The sequence below is a fragment of the Pteronotus mesoamericanus genome, unplaced genomic scaffold, assembly GCF_021234165.1.
Source record: "Pteronotus mesoamericanus isolate MK-2021 breed Mesoamerican mustached bat unplaced genomic scaffold, CSHL_Meso_final contig_82, whole genome shotgun sequence".
In the NCBI taxonomy this organism is placed as follows: Eukaryota; Metazoa; Chordata; class Mammalia; order Chiroptera; family Mormoopidae; genus Pteronotus; species Pteronotus mesoamericanus.
Window position 1 is genome coordinate 16332841 of NW_026555265.1, and position 17026 is coordinate 16349866.

The 17026-nt window shown below is 40.9% G+C and overlaps 1 protein-coding gene across 1 annotated transcript; it reads right to left on the reverse strand.

The window, feature by feature from the left end:
- Positions 1–615: 615 nt before the first annotated feature.
- On the reverse strand, positions 616–13705 carry LOC129079820 (nuclear autoantigenic sperm protein-like). Its single transcript, XM_054585059.1, is given in 4 exon segments — positions 616–1648; positions 1650–2495; positions 2498–2773; positions 13562–13705. Coding segments are annotated over 4 exon segments (2298 nt in total). The 3' UTR covers position 616.
- Between the last annotated feature and the right edge of the window lie 3321 nt (positions 13706–17026).

Consider the following 17026-nt stretch of genomic DNA (forward strand, 5'->3'; position numbering starts at 1 on the left):
TGTTAGACAATGAGACATTTTTTTTTTTCTGTGAACAACTTGGATGAGAAACAAAATTGTCCAAGAACCAAGAGTTTGAGAACCGAGGTTTGACTGCAATAGCAAAGGATGTAATTTTTGGCATGTAGTAATTATTTTTTCATTAAAACCAATGTACTGACCTTTTAAATATACAAAATAGAATCTAAATACTGCAATAATATAATGTCTGCTATTGTTATTTTAAAAATACACGAGCAAGCTATTCTTTCCTATAAAAGCTCTTCTGTACATTTAAAATAGGAAATTTTATTTACTTTTTCCCTTTGAACTTGCACTTCCATTTCATTTGCCTAGCACAATTTTATGCTAGCATATTTTTATGCTTTAAAGTCTCTTACTGATTACTCTGTTGTATTTTCTGTAACAAATATATGCAGGTAAGTTTTGTAATTCATTTTATTTCCTGTTACCTTATGGCTCTGTATGTTAAATCATTATTTAGATTATGTTATCATTATAGCTATTTTTTAAAAGATTTTATTTATTTATTTTTAGATAGGGGAAAAGAGGGAGAGAAACAACAGTGTGTGGTCGCATTTCACTTTCCCTTGGGAGGAAGGCTGTCTGTTCCCTCTTAGCATGCAGTGCTTTCAACTGTAGCTCCAGCCTCCACTGCCCCCTCCACTGCTGCTCGGCTTTCAGCCTGATTCTCAGCCTCCTCCTCCATGTTTTCCGAAACATCATTTCTACTGGAGACCGCATTCCCACCACCTCCGTTCACTTCCGGCTCCTGTTTGGCTTTCTTTGCATCATCTTTCTGGGGGCTCTCTTCCTCTGGTTTCCTCTTCTTTCTGACAAGATGGGAAATATCAGTCACACAATTTGATGAGGAAGCACCATCTGTTGGCTTTCTACTGACAATCATGGAAGCTGAAGAGCCTCCTCCACTAGGAGTGAAGGCAGAAGTAGAGCTCTCTACCGGAGTTGCTTTCAGAGCCAATTCAGCTACATTCCCACTACGCTGGGGCTCCTTTGCATCTTCTATCTTCTCTCTAATTTCAGGTAGCAATTCCTTCAGCTCCTCGATTTCTTTCTCATATTCAGTAGGTGATCCTTCAGCCTCCTTCATCTGCTCATTTAGTACAGCCATTCTCTTCTCAATGACTTCAATAGATTGGCTGAACTGTGCCACTGCCTCATCATACTGAGAATTGTACCCATAGGCCAAGCCCAACTGGTAGTGGGTCTCTGTAAGAAGACAGTCATGGGCTTCCAGGTACTGCTCTTGCAGGTTTAGACAAGCTTGGAACTCCTCCACAGCTTGGACATAATTCTCAGATTCAACACTAACTTCCCCAAGTTTAAGATGTGCCTGTGTAGCATAAAGCTGAGCTTCTTTTGTTTCTTGCCTTTTAAAAATGATCTTTGCTAAATTCAGCATATCCCAGGCAAGTTCTAGGTTCCCAATCTCCTCCTCTTCATTTTCTTGAAGTGTCTTGTTTTCAAGAACTGAATCATTTGGTGCTTCCTCAGCCTTGTCATTTTCTTTATCTTCTTCTTCTGAGCCCTCGGTTTCTTCACCCTCTTTCATCTGTTCTTCTCTCTCTTGAGTTTCTTCATTAGCAGCTACATTAACTTTGTCTTCAGGGGATTTCTCAGTAGCACCCCTGGGCTACCTTGGTCTCAAACCCATCTCCAGCTGCCCCAGACTCTTCTACAGACAGCTTAGTCTCCGCCTGGTTAGGAACCAACTCTGCCCTGACCTTCTCTTCTAGTCCTGAGCCAGTTTTTCTTTCTGCCAATCCTTCTCCACTAGTCTCTGGTTCAACAGGAGTCTGATCTCCTGCAGCTGACGGTCCATTGACTGCCCCATCCTTAGGGAGAACTGTGGCCTCCTGACCAGGGTTCTCAGAGACTTGTGATCCATCTTCTGCAACCTCTGTTGTCACGTCTGGTGGCTCTTCAGCAGGAGGCACTTCTTACCCTACCAGCTGCTCAGGAACAGCTTTTCCTGGGTCATTTTCAGAATCAGCTACCTGCTTCTTTGGCTCATCCCCACCCACATCCTCTGGCTTGACTGTTGAATCTATAGGCTCTGTTTCTACCTCCACTTCAGTGCCCTGCTTTTCTGGAGTCACAATAGGCTGCTCTTCTGAAGCTTCTTTTGGCTTGTCCTCTATCCTCACAATTACCTCTCCCTGCTTCTGCTTCTCCTGACCTCCATTTTCTTTGTACTCTTCTTGGATGAGAGTTGCAGAAACTGATTTCCCTTCCTCAGCATCCAGTGCTTCCTTTTCTGGCTTCCCAGAAGTGACCTCAGCTTCACTTGGTCCTTCTGGTCCTGCTGCTCCTTTTGCCTCTTCAGTGGTTTCAATTAAGTGATCTGGAGTGGATTCAACTTTTTCTTTTAGTTCCCCTGCAGGCTCACTTATATCCATATCTTCTCTCCCACCCTTTTCCACTTCAGTCTCCTGTTCTTTATCATTTTCAAGCTTCACCAGAGACTGGTCTTCTAGTTTTTTTTTGCTTCTTCTTTTTATCCCATGGCATCATAAACCTGTTCTCTCAACTCTTCCCTTGCTTCCTCATCTATGTTATCATTATTTTCTACCAGAGATTCTTCTGTTTTTTCTCCTTCCTCCTCTTCCACATGCACACCTTCCAGGGCATTTCCCAATACACCATTCTCCATTCTTGCCAACTCCAGAAGTGATTTTCCATAGAAAAAGAAAGCTTCTCCACACTCATTTATTGTCTCTCCATATTTCTTACCTAAAAGACTAGCTGCTTCCTGGAAGTTGCAGGAAGTTCCCTACTGGGGACCTGGTCTGCAACACAGGCTTTGCCCTGCACTGGGAATCAAACCAGCGACCCTTTGATTTGCAGGCCGGCGCTCAATTCACTGAGCCACACCAGCTAGGGCTATAGCTATTTTTTTTTGTATACAGTTAATCAAAATAATATAAATGTATTCTAAATTTTGATAAACATGTACTCAAGAAATATTAAACTTGTGTTAGCAATATTTAATATGATTTTATAAAATAATTCATGTATCTAGATGAATATTGTTTCTAGACTGAGTCAAGTTAGCAGTAATTACTTTCCCCATTTTATTTATTTTTTTATTGTAAAATTTAGTACTATTGCAACAATAGTTTATAATTCCAATTTTCCAATTTTTATTTTCTATATAATTTTTTATTTTTTATTTTTAAATCATATTTATTCTATTACAGTTGTCTCAGTATTTCTCCCTTTGCCTTCCTCCACCCATCCCACCTCGCCCCCCTCTCCCATAGTCAATTCCCACACTGTTGTCCATGTCCATGGATCATTCATACATGTTCTTTGTTTAGTCCTTTCTTCTTTCCACCATTGTCCTCCTTCCCCATCCCCTCTGGCACTTTCAGTCTGCTCCATGTTTCCATGCCTGTGGTTTATTTTGTTCCTTAGTTTATTTTGTTGAATAGATTCCACTTAAAGGGAAGATCATATAGTATTTGTCTTTCGTCAACTGGCTTATTTTACTTAGCAAAATATTCTCCAGTTCCATCCATGATATCACAAAAGGTAGGAGTTCCTTCTTTCTTTTTTTTAAAATGAAGATTGATTTTGTTTATTTTTTAAATGTCAAAATTCATTATAAAATATTAAAAAGTTTAAATCCATTACAAAGTCTCAACAATTAAACAATATGACACCAGCCCAGAAATAATCAAGTAGATCAATGAAATAAAATGACTGCTTTAGAAACAAACATATATATCCGTCTAACAATGTATTATATGATTAAACTGACATTTCAAATCAATGGGGGTAAATAAGGCTTATTCAACAAATAAGATGCATGGACTACTATTACTTGAAATAAAACAAATATAGAGCCCTATTTCACACATTATACAAAAAATATTCAGGTGAGTTAAAAATCAATGTGTAAAATCTAAGGAGTTTTAGGAGAAAATACAAAATAATATTTTTCTTCCCCTGAAGTAAAATCTTCAAACCCAGAAGCTATAAAGTAAAATACTGACAATATGACTATATTAAGCATTTAAGACTGTACATTTATATACATATAAAAAAGTTAAAAGACAAGTAATAGTATAGGAAAGTATTTGCAACACATCTAAAAAAGGGTTAATAGTTGGGGTTTTTTTGGGGGGGGGGAAATTCTACAAACATTTAATCAAAAATCAATATAGAATGCCAAAAATTCATTTAAAGCTTTTTAAAACTAATAGAGACAGGCAAGAAATATACAAAAACAGGTTTAGTTTCAACAAATAATAAAGTTCATTGTCATAATCAGGTTAATAAGTATTAAAAATATTCATAATATCAAGTATTGGTGACTATAAAAGGAACCGGGTATTCATAGACTCTTTTTCTTCATCTCTTAAAGCAGTCCCTTTAGCATATTTTGCAATGCTGGTTTGGTGGAAATGTGTTCTTTTATCCTTCTTTTGTCTGGGAAACTCCTTATTTCGCCTTCCATTTTAATTGAGAGGCTCTTACTTAGTTGTTGAGCAGTCTTGATTGCAGGCCTTTGCCTTTCATTACTTGGACAATTTCTTGACATTCCCTTCTGGTTTGTAGTGTTTCTGTTGAGAAGTCAGCTGCTAGCCATACTGGGGCTCCCTTATATGTTACTACCTCTTTCTTCTTTGCTGCTTTTAGGATTCTCTATTTGTCTTTAATATTTGCCATTTTAATGATGGTGTATCTTGGAGTGGGCCTGATTGGGCTCCTCTTGAGTGGGACCCTCTGTTCTTCCTGGACTTGTGTGACTTTATTCTCTCCTCAAATTAGGGAAGTTTTCCATCACTACTTTTTCAAACAGTTTCTCTATCCTTTCCTCCTCTTCTTCTCCTTCTGGCATCCCTATTATATGGATATTATTATGTTTTAGGTTGTCGTGCATTTTCCTCAATGCGTTTTCATTCTTTTTGAGTCTTTTTTGTTTTTCTTGCTCTTTCTGGGAACTTTTTTCTACCATATCCTCCAGCTCGCTGATTTGTTCCTCTGCTTCATCTAACCTGCTTTTGATTCCTTCTACTGTGTTCTTCAAATCAGAAATTGTATTCTTCCTTTCCTCTTGTCTCTTACTGATAGTTTCTATGTCTTTTTTCATGCTGATATAGTTTGCAGAAAGTGCCTTATAGTTTTCCTGTAGTTTTTTGAAATTCTCTCTGAGCTCATTGAGCTCATTGAGCTTCCTTAGAACCATTGCTTTGACCCCAGTGTCTGATAGTTGACTTGCCTCTGTTTCATTTAGTTCTTTCTGGAGATTCGCCCTTTCCTTTTGACTCAGGGGTTTTTCTTTGTCTTCCCATTATTTGTGAGACTCTTCTTTTTTGCTTCTGCTTCTTAAATTGATCTGTCTTGATTGCCTGACTTTGTGATGTGAACTTCTATGGTAGGAGACTGCTGCTTTTTCCTTCTGGATCTGCCTCTGATGATGTCAGATGTTGACCCTGTCTGACCTTAGGCGGTCTGTTCGAGACTTCCAGAAATCGACTGCCTTTGGCTGTCTCCTTCAGTTCTTAATCTAGTCACTCTGCACTCAGCAGGCCATCTTAGACACCACAGGGCGGGGCAGAGTCTCTCCTGGGAGTGGGGTTATTGGGTCCTCTCACACTGCTGCTGCTCAGGGGTGTGGTCTGCCTGAGCGAGATGGCTGCAGCTGTATGGGGATGAGTCAGCACTGGGATCCTGCTGGCCACTCTCAGTTCTGTCCCCAAAGCCTCCTTCCCCTAGTCTCTTCTCAAGCTCCTCCAGCCCACTCTGCCCCTGCCTCTGCTAGAGACCAGAGTAAGTGGCTACAAATAAAAATTTATTCATTGGCCCTTTAAATGGCTCTTTGCATCTCCAGCACCTGTCTCTGGCAGAGAGCAACCCTGCCACGTTTCACAGCTGGCTGTTATCTGTGTGCTTTTTGGTCTCTGGTGCTGTAGGCTAGAGATCCCCATTTATGGTTTAAGACCCCACGCCTCTCAGGGGGATCCACCTGGCTGTTTCAGTATCCTTTTTGTGCTGCTGCCTGTGGGCACCCCACCCACCTTCTCAAGTCTCTACTGCACTCCTCATGAATGAGGTTGTGCTAAAGCTGATTTTTCTGTCTGAGGTTATAAGCTCCTCTCTCGCTATTGTTCAGTTGTTTGTTGCAGATGATTTCCCCACAATTTAGTTGTAATTCCAGATTGGTCCTGGGAGGGGGTCAGTGTGACTTCCACTCACTCCTCCACCATCTTGATTCTCCCCATTTTATTTTTAATGATATAAAATGTGAGGACATTTATTTATGTACAGGCATACCTCAGAGATGTTGCAGGTTTGGTTCCAGACTACAACAATTAAGCGATTATCACAATAAAGTGAGTCATAATCTTTTTTGCTGGTAGAGGGTTTTGCTTTCAATTTATTAAAAAATGCGACATCTGTGAAGTACAATAAAATGAGTTATTCCTGTATAGAAGTTGATGGCAGTGAAAGAAGTCTTGTTATAGCAATGGCATTCAAGTTTTTGAACTCTGCTCATTTCAAGGAATATTATGATAACTGCTGAGAAATAACTTGTAAGCTAGATATGAAAGCTGTGAGGTTATTGTTGAAATCACATAGACCTGGTAGAATTGATTTGTTTATTCTACCTGGCAAAGAATCATGATTAGCTGAGGTGTCTGATGAAGGTAACAGGAATATGAAAAGCAAGAACTATAAGAACATCCGCAATTGCAAAATGTAATACTCATGGGTATTTCTCTCTTATTTTGATATATATCAACCAAATATTTTTGGTTTTCCTCTCTCTTTATCCTTTTCTCATCCAACATAAAATATGTAATGCTATTTAACTTTATATTTCAGTTTGTAAGTTATAGTATAGCAAAAGGGGAGTATGAATCAGCTAAAAGAAAGAACACCACCCAAGGACAAAAAAAGGACTTTGCATCCCGTCTTTGGGAAAGGCTTAGTGTGGTTTTGTTTGTGTGCAGGATAGTTGTTTCACATTAGGCAAAAGTATGACTTTGCTTTTGTGTCTATTTGGATGTTAAGTATGGTCTAAGGACATGTGCCTGAGTGCCAACTTGACAAGGGATAGAGTGTTGTGGCTTTGAAATGTGGCTAGGCTGAAATACATTCCCTAGAATTTCCTTTCCTGTTTCCTTTGAGGGTCCACTCCAAAGGAGATTCTTGGTGGGTTTGGAGGGTGGGAGTGAAGCAGCCACTGTTTTGTAGCTTATACATGGTTATTTACCTGCTGGCTCACCTTCTTTGCAAGAGGCAGCAACTGAGCCTACTTTAGGTGTTCTGATTCCTGGGCAAGGATGCATGTTTATCTACATGACAAAAGACCCTGACTTCTGCAGGACACCATGAAAGTCACAGGCAACAAGAATCAATGTAGGTTTCAGCCTGGGCTCCTGCTGCTGCTTGTGGGTTTCTGCTTGTTCTTGCTCTCCTTCACTTTACATCCATTTTCCCTTCATAATTGCCTGTTCAGTGTCAGTCAGGAAGACAAGAGCCTCCGTGTGGATGGTTAATTTTATGTATCAACTTCACTGGGCAAACGGATGTCCAGAGAGCTGGGAAAACATTGTTTCTAGGTGTGTCTCTGAAGAGATTAGCATTTGAATTAGTGAACCAAGTAAAGCAGATGGCACTCTTCTACATGGACAGGCACAGACTATGGCCTGATCTAACCTACTGAGGGCCCGATTACATAACCAACTCCCACGATCGGATGAGGTCCAGTCCCTGTAACCAACTCCAGCTTAGCGGTCCTGCTTCTTTGATAGAACCCTGGCCGAATAATAAGTTATAAAAATAAATGAAAATCAACATGCTATTTTAAACATTTATAATAATTCAGCGCAATTGGTGGTTTACATGGTAAGTTATTTTTATTGTTGAAGCCAGTTCTTTGATAAAGGCATGGTATTTCTCCCATAACTGAATGTGGGAACACATAGAAACCCTGGTGTTCTGCCGTGGAGAATAATCATAGAAGAATTTAGCATAATAATCAGAAAGAACTTTAATAATGTTTTGAACACTGTAATCAAACTTTTCCAATTTCTTTTATAAAAGAGAAAGGTAAATGCTGCTAAAAAACCAATTAGCCCAACAGCTAGCATATAACTTTTATTTTTTTATTAATAGGAAATTAAAAATATTAAACATTTTATAAATGAGATTTTACTCTAATTAAAATAAGTGTTTCATGATAAATAAAATGTTTTAACTGAACTAGTAACAATATACACTAAGTCTAAGAAAATGCTATCTGTCAGTTATTTCCAGTATGTCTTGAAAATCTGACCAATCTGGAAAATATTCTTGTTACATTTAAAAGAATCAGCATCGCTACCCTCTACTGCTTTGTCTGTTCAAAGTTACTTTTCTTTCCAACTGAAGACAACGTTCTAGATACGAGTATTAAAAATAGCAGAAAATATTTGCTTGTGTTTAAATACATGAAAGAAGTTATTTTCAGTATTCAGAATTCTAATTGATGATCTCTTTGCTTTGCTCTCATGAAATTCTCTCTTGGATGATTTATCCTTTGAAAATAGGCTGATTAAAAAAAAAAAAAAAGAAAGAAAGAAAAAAGAAAAGAAAGAACAAGATATGTGAACAAACAGGCCACAGGGAGAGAATCACAAATTGCTTAAACTCATAAGGAAAAAGGTTTAGCTTCACTCAAAATAAAGGAAATGCAGGGTAAAAGTACGCTGCAAGAAGTGAAGCTCACGAAGAGGGAGAGAGCTGGGGTGCGCTATGGGTTAGCAGGCGAAGGGCGTGGCTAGGTGAGATGCAGAGCTGGGGTTTCGGGGACGAGGGAGGAGCGCTGGCTTCCGAGTGGCAATGATGAATTAAGAGGACCCTGGTCCAGGTGTTAGGGATGAGGGGGAGAAAACAGCCGCCCCTTGAGGTTATCAAAATTATGTGTATTCATTGTAAAAACAAAACAAAAAACACACAAAAAAGCACCTGGGAAATTTTGCGAATAAAGACAAATTCTACCACTTAGAATAAGTATCATTCACACTGTTGTGTTTTCTGACTTCTTTTTATGCATCAGGTCTCCATTTGGCTGTATTTGACAATATTGGGAATAACCTGTAGTGACAGTTTTACATCTTGCTTTTGTCATTAAGTATTTGAACACATTCTTGTTTTGATTTTTAACAGTTAAAAAATGTAATAGGAAAGGCACTCTGCTGGGCTGTGGGGTACACAATGTGTGTGTGTTTGAATTTGTGTATGCATGATTATATTTTCCAGTTTGTTCCCCAAAGTAAAGAGGCAATAGATGTTATCTCTGCCCTCTCAGACTTTCTAATCTAGTAGAAGAAATGAAACATGTACATAATTAACTTCAGTACAGTGGCAGTGCATAAGTCATGAATTCTTCAGGTACCTTGGGGATGAGATGACTCTATATATGCATATTCTGGGCATTTTGCTGTTTAGTAGCTGACATTGAAGAACTATAACAATGATCTTGAGACTTGCCCCAATCTGTTAATGAATAATTTCTGCTTTTCAAATGGAGAAATGGAAAGGCTTGGTAAGCTCATGACTAAGGGATATTAGAATCTGTCTTATTTTCATTGCCCCCGCCCCTTCTGAAAGGTCATGCTGCCAGTGCTCTGTTTTGTCAGAGGCAATTAGAGGCCTGGGTAGCTCTGTCACCTGCCTCTGGAATGTTTTGAGGGTGAGGAATCCATGAGACATTTAAAGAATGAGAAAAGGTTTTGCTCGCCCCTCCTTGCCGTGCCATGGGAAAACACCAACTTAGAATGATTAGAGCTAAATAATGAAGAAGCTGTAATGGGATGTTAGCCATGCATGTGACACAACAGGAGATTGCCCCTGCTAATGAGGAGACAGGACACAGTCTCCAGGAGTGAGGGACTTAACTGTGAATTCTCATGAGAAATTAGACTTGCAGAAATGGAGGGGCCTGGGAGATCAGAAGTGAACTGATGATAGATGGGTACCCTTTTTAGAGGCAGAGATTTTGCGGTTATGTGTGTGTCCTGGTGTGTTTCATGCTATTTTCTTCTTCAGTGCCTGATCACCGCTATTACAAAATGTATAATCCAAAGACCAAGGGGCACCTGTACCTTTAAAGCTTTTTATTGTCTTTCCTAGGAAGCTTTCAGGATTTTGGTGAATTTGCATACATTTACTGCCCATGGAGAAATCCCATTAAATCTTCATTCATGGTGATTTTATCTGAGAAATAAAATCACCTCACCTTTCTGCAAGGATTTGCATATATTATTTATTTTCCTTAGTGCAGTTGTGAAGATATTTTACAGGAAAGTGTGCAGACCTTATTTGGCATTTTGTATTTAAGGAAAAGAGTCACAGTAGTTTTGATACTCACCATTTCTGAAAGAAGGGAATTCATTACATGACAGGGGTGGGCGGTCGAACACCAGGTGGCGATGTTTCAGAGAATTTCCCTCTGTCAACACACTTGGGTCCTCTGAAGGATTAAATGGGAAACGGCCGGGCCATTTTTCTAGTATGCTTGCATGGAAAAATCAGACTGAAAAAGTTAGTCAGGTTTCAGCTTGAGAAGAGTTTCAATGAATTTAGCCCTGCCTATGAGGGAGCCCTCTGGGGGCTTAACCTCATTCAGGTGGAAAAATGGTACTCTTGGTCATCTGACCACAGAAACTTTTTTAGCAAGACAGGAAGTGGGGATTTAGGCTGTTACAGAATAATAATGACAAAAGAAATAATAAGCTTTCCTCTTAGACAAAGACAAGGCAGTGAGCCCTGTCAGAAGTTGTGAATTGTCATTACCAGATAGGTAACTCAGTCCGCCCATTTTTACCATTACAATTTGCAAATAATATTTGTCTAGGGTGTGCATTGTATGAAATAATGCGTTTCTTTGTGAAAAGCCAAGATTCACTTAGAAAGAAGGAGGCCAAATACCTTCTGATCATGTCACTCTGCTGTCAAATTGAGCTCTCAGAGGTAGAAATTTATCTGACCTAGTCAGTTTCCTGCTTAGAATCCCTTAGGCTTCAGGATGAAATCAGTCTCTCTGGTGATATGGTCACAGGATATCCCTCCAGCCTCATCCCTGATAGCTCTTTACTTTGCCCTCTGGGTTTCAAACATACCTAACTATTCTTTTTAAAAGCTAATATTCACTGAGTTTGTTCTGTACCATGAGTCAAATGCTGAGCTAAGAGTTTTTACATGGGTTATCTAATTTAGTTCTAATGACAACTCTAGGACATTGACACAAAGAGCTTAAGGAGCTCACCTAAGTAACTCACCTATAGAGCCAGTAAGTGCTAGACTAAGATTGGGTCTCGTGTAGTCTGACCACAGAGCCCATGCCACTAGCTGCTTGGCTCCACCTTCTCACCTGAAAACACCATGCTTTCTTTTGCCTTATCATCTTTGTTTATGCTGTTCATTTCCCTCTTCATACCTTGTTAACTCCTAAACCTTGTTTAGAAGTCAGTATGGACATCACCTCCTTCAGAAAACTTGTGTAGCACCTGTAGTTAATCCTGTCAGCACTTGTCATACGTGTGTGTGTGTGTGTGTGTGTGTGTGTGTGTGTAACTTTTTATAGGCTCCCTCCTCACCAGACTAACAGCCTCTTTTAGGTAAGGACTACATCTTTTATCTCCAAATTCCTATTCTGAGTTCCTAGGACTTAGGAAGTCTTAAGTATATTAGATGGTCCATACAGTGTTTTCATTTAAGCAATCAGATATGGTATGAACCTTTCCCTCACCTAACAGTCCCGATACAGCGTTCAGGGCTGTGAGAGAAGCACCAGGGCGAAGAGACCCGCGCTTCTTCTACCTTTTTGATCCTCCATCCTGAAGGTGCTGCTCTTGTCCACTCACATTCAAACCCGTGGGAAGGGAGAAAAGAATAAAGGGTGCCCTCACTCTCTCCCTTCAAGGACCAACTTGGTATTTGTACTACTCACCTCCATTCACATACTGTTGGTCAGGTTGAGTGATATGGCTACACCTTGTTATACGAGAACCTGAGAAGTGCATTCTGGGAAGCCACTGTGCCTAGATGAGAACTATTAGTACTACTATAGAAGAAGGGAAATGAATATTTGGGGATAACTCAACTTCTGCCACAATGAATAAGAATTTAAAAATCACTATAGGGCCTATCTTGGGTATATGTTTTTGCTGTGTTAAAATGTGAAGTCTTGATTTTTTAGTATACTAAATAGTAATTTATTTTATAGACTCTAAGAATTTTCTGGGTAGAATAACTTGTTTGTGTATGTGTCATTAAGTGAATCAACTTAGTGGAAGGATGGAGGAGTGGCTTGTTCAAGACGTTTTCCTGAAAGAGGAGGTCTTGTCTGATTTTTCAAGCATGTGTAGGAGTTAGCCAGGTGAAGACGAGCTCATGTCTCCAGGTCCAGAGGCTGCAGTGTGACCAGAAACACATGGGCCACCACTAACGTCATGTGGGTGCCATCTGCTAGCACCCCGCTTCATGCCTATGCCTCAGACCTCTTGCATTCAGTCCTGGCTTCCCTGCTGATGGTGAGTGTGGGAAGTTGTGGAGCCTCTCTTGGTGCACACCGATATTCCACAGCAAGGGCAGGGCACATGGCACCCTATGGAGTGGACCTTCTACCTGAGATGAGAGCTGATGGATGTGTTTTTATGCCTTTCTTTCCAGGCCGAAAGATCCTGAGGCATATTTTCAGTGGCTGCTCAGAGGAGCTGTGTGAGGTCCAGCAGAGGTGCACTCCACGTGCTGCTCCCTCGCATGGCACGCCCTTCTTTCTGGCTTCACTCCCCTTGTCCGTCACTTCCGTGGAGTTGCCCTCCCTAATAAAGGAGAAATACGGAGGCCTTCACCCCTCAGACTCTGCTTTCTGGAGAACATCTTGTTTCCTCAAATCCCACTCCCCATTCCATCAGGAACATAAGTCCATTCTCTCCTCTGTTATCTCTGTGAAAAGTGTGAGGTGCACAACAGCCATCCACGGGGCTCTCCTCCCTCCACCCCTACCCTGTCCCTGAAGCGGACTGTAATTTCTGCAAGGACTTAGAGGCACAGGACTTTTTCAGGAAGCCATTCAGCCACATATTTCAATTTAGATCTCGGTGATTCCATGTTAGCATGTAGAGAGAGTTATTAGAGTCTGCAGTTGAGTAGTTCTTGCCCTTGCCTCTGTCTGTCACAGAGGAGCTTGTCATTGACATTGGGGTGGGGCAGGCAGGGAGGTGGAGCTGCAGGCATCTGGCATTCTTCACGGTTTCCAGGAATTGGAGACATGTCTCTCCAGAGTCAAGTTAATGTCAGAAGAAAAGTACCCTCCCCACCCCCCGCCCCTTCCTCATACCCACAAAAGAATTCTCCCTGAGACACTCAACAAAGAAAAATAGCATAAGACTCTCATCTTGACTGGAGTTCCTACTTTAAAAATACTCAAAGGAGATTTTATCTATTATCTGTTAGCCAATTTTGTTTTTGCCTTTTTTTTTAATTAAAAGAATGTGCCATTAAAAAATTTTAAGAAAAAGATAAAAGATCAGTCACAGACCCACTCATCTAATATAGTGCCAGGGCCTTGCTGGAAGCAGCTGGGGTAGGTGACCTTCACGGTGTTGCCTGCGTCTAGGAGTCTGTGATCTTGGCTGTGACTGTATTTCTCCTCCCAGTCCTGCTGAAGCCCATGACAGCCCATCACCTTCTCAGGCCCCACACTTTTTCCACGGCTGACCCCCTGGTGCCTCGAATGAGGCAGATCCTGGAATGGTCAGAGCTGGGGAGGGGCGTAGTCCAGGTCGTTCCCCCATTAGCTCAAAAGTGTCAATCTCCTGGGTCTGGAAGCAACTTCCTGCCATTACAAGGGACTTGAATGTTGGTGATACAATAGTAAAACAAAAGGGCTTAGACATTACTTTTCTTAAATAACTGTAGAAAATAGAATGTAAAGAAAGTCATTCATAATACCAGCATCTTAGGATAATCATTCGTACTACTTGAATATATTTTCTTCTATATCTTCATATAAAATAGTCTCTAGCTTATCATGTGACTGCTTGAGCACCCATATTACCGTGTTAGCATGAAGCCCAGGGTCTCCCTCTTGAATTCTGAAGGGCTGCCCCCGACCTTTCCCTTATTTGTTGAAAACCTGCAACTTACTTGGGTAGTGGTTTAGTTCTGCTTTCAGATGTCAGACATGAGTAGCACCAAAAGCTATCATCATTCCTTTACCACTTATTGCATCAAAATGTTGTTCTTGACTCTTCTGTGCTATTGGAATGATGACTTCAGTACTCTGAAAGATTGCAGAAGTACTTCATGTGTTATTTTCAAGCTCATAGTCATGGACTCCAAAAGTGTGAAGCATCTGAGGGATGAGACAGCTGAGGAATCTACAGCCCCCTCCCAAACCCTTAGTACCTTTGGGTTGATTCTGGACCTGACCTAAACTACCCCTTTTCCTCAGGGTAATTTATATCATGACCTTGTTGCCCTTTACTAGTGCTGGGTTTTGGGGGATCACGCCGTGATTTTCCCAACAAATCTCCCTAACTCAAATTTCAGTAAGCTGAGGTGGAGCATTCTATACCTTCTTACCCCAAAGAAGCTTGGGCACTTTATGCTAATAGATCTCATCCCCACAATCCTCCAGTCCTATTTACCAGGGGGAGGGGGAGCTGTTACTAAGGTCCACCAAAGAGAGAGACCAGCTAGACCCTTTTCTCCAGGGCCATGTGTGGCCACCACCCTACATTTCTCTTGTTCAAAGGACCCCCTCAGTCAGTAGCACATGGGTAAATATTTAATCACCAGACCTCTGAAAAAAATAAAAAGCACTGATTGTTTGTTTACCAATTTCTATGATGTAAATACTCTTACCAATTTCAACCCACCCAGGTGATGCCACTGGACTGGGAGCTGGAACTGATGCATGCATGGGCACATTCTGCTCATGAGAGTCCAGCAAACTCTAGGACACTACTGCCTCACGTGACCAGGCATGACAGAGATCTGCTCTGAGGGCACCTTTTGTTGTGGCATGCTAGAGAACTGTTAGAAGCATTTTCCTTTTTTTTTTTCAAAGAATATTTGATTGATTATGCTCTTACAGATGCCCCATTTTTTCTCCTGTTTATCCCCCCCGCCCTGCACCCCCTCTCCCACCAGCATCCCCCGCCTTTAGTTCATGTCCATGCATCATACATATAAGTTCTTTGGTTTCTCCATTTCCTATACTATTCTTAACCTTCCCCTGTATTTTTTTTACCTACAATATATGCTTCTTATTCCCTGTACCTTTTCCCCCCATTCTCTCCTCTCCCCATCCCTGCTGATTTCTTTCCATGTGATCTCCATTTCTGTGATTCTGTTCCTGTTCTAGTTGTTTGCTTAGTTTGTTTTTGTTTTTGTTTTTGTTTTTAGGTTCAGTTGTTGATAGTTGTGAGTTTTTCATTTTACTGTTCATAGTTTTGGTCTTTTTCTTGGTAAGTCCCTTTAACATTTCATAAAATAAGGGCTTGGTGATGATGAACTCCTTTAACTTGATCTTACCTGGGAAGCACTTTATCTGCCCTTCCATTCTAAATGACAGCTTTGCTGGATAGAGTCAGCTTGGATGTAGGTCCTCGCCCTTCATGACTTTGAATATTCCTTTCCAGCCCGTTCTTGCCTGCAAGGTTTCTTTTGAGAAATCAGTTGACAGTCTTATGGGAATTCCTTTGTAGGTAGCTGTCTGCTTTTCTCTTGTTTTTAAGGTTTTCTCCCTATCTTTAATCCTGGGTCATTTAATTATGATGTGTCTTGATGTGTTCCCCCTTGGGTCCAGGTTTTTTGGGACTCTCTGAGCTTCCTGGACTTCATGGAAGTCTGTTTCCTTTGCCAGATTGGGGTAGTTTCCTTCATTATTTTTTCAGATAAGTTTTCAATTTCTTGCTCTTCCTCTTCTCCATCTGGCACCCCTATGATTCAGATGTTGGAATGTTTAAAGTTGTCCCGGATGTTCCTAAGCCTCTCCTCATTTTTTAAAAATTCTTATTTCTTCATTTTGTTCCAGTTGAATGTTTATTTATTCCTTTTGTTCCAAATCATTGATTTGTGTCCTGGTTTCCTTCCCTTTACTGTTGGTTCCCTGTGTGTTTTTCTTTATTTCACTTCACATAGCCTTCACTTTTCCTCTATTTTGCAGCTATATGCAATCATTTCTGTGAGCATCCTGATTGCCAGTGTTTTGAACTCTGCATCTGATTGATAGGTTGGCTATTTCCTCGTCACTTAGTTCCTTTTCTAGAGCTTTTATCTGTTCTTTCATTTGGACCATATTTGTCTTGGCGCACCTGTTACCTTTGAGCCTTAGATATTCACCAGGGCGGGGCAACTCACATTGCTACATTGTGGCACTGTATATGGGGGAGGGGTCAGAGAGGGAACAGTGCTGCTTGCTAGGCTCTCCACCGGCTTTTGGTCACTGCCCCCACTTCTCACCAGAAAATTGGGTCCTTCTGGTGCTGATTCCAGGGTGTTTGGGTTTGTGTACATTGTAGGACCCTGTGGGTCTCTCCAGTAAACTCTCCTGTGAGGCTGGGAGTTTATTCCGCTGCCACAACCCCCACAGGTTTTTACAGGCAGAGGTTTTGAGGCTTTCTTTTCCCGCACTGGAACCCTAGGTTGCACGGTCTGTCTCACTCCCTACTTGTTCCTCCTGGCTTATCCATACACAAATGTGGGATATCCTGGTGTGCCAGCCACTGCCTCTCCTACCCAGTCCACCAGCTGCCATCTTGTTGCACATCCTCTCCATCCTGGCTGCTCATCTCTGCCCCTCCTATCTGTCTGGATGAATTTTTCTTCTTTAATTTCTTGGTTGTCAGACTTCCATATAGCTCAATTTTCTGGCAGTTCTGTTGTTTTTTGTTTTTAAATTGGTTGTTATCCTTCTTTTGGTTGTGCAAGGAAGCAAAGCATACCTACCTACGCCTCCATCTTGGCCAGAAGTCCTAGAAGCATTTTCTGTATATGT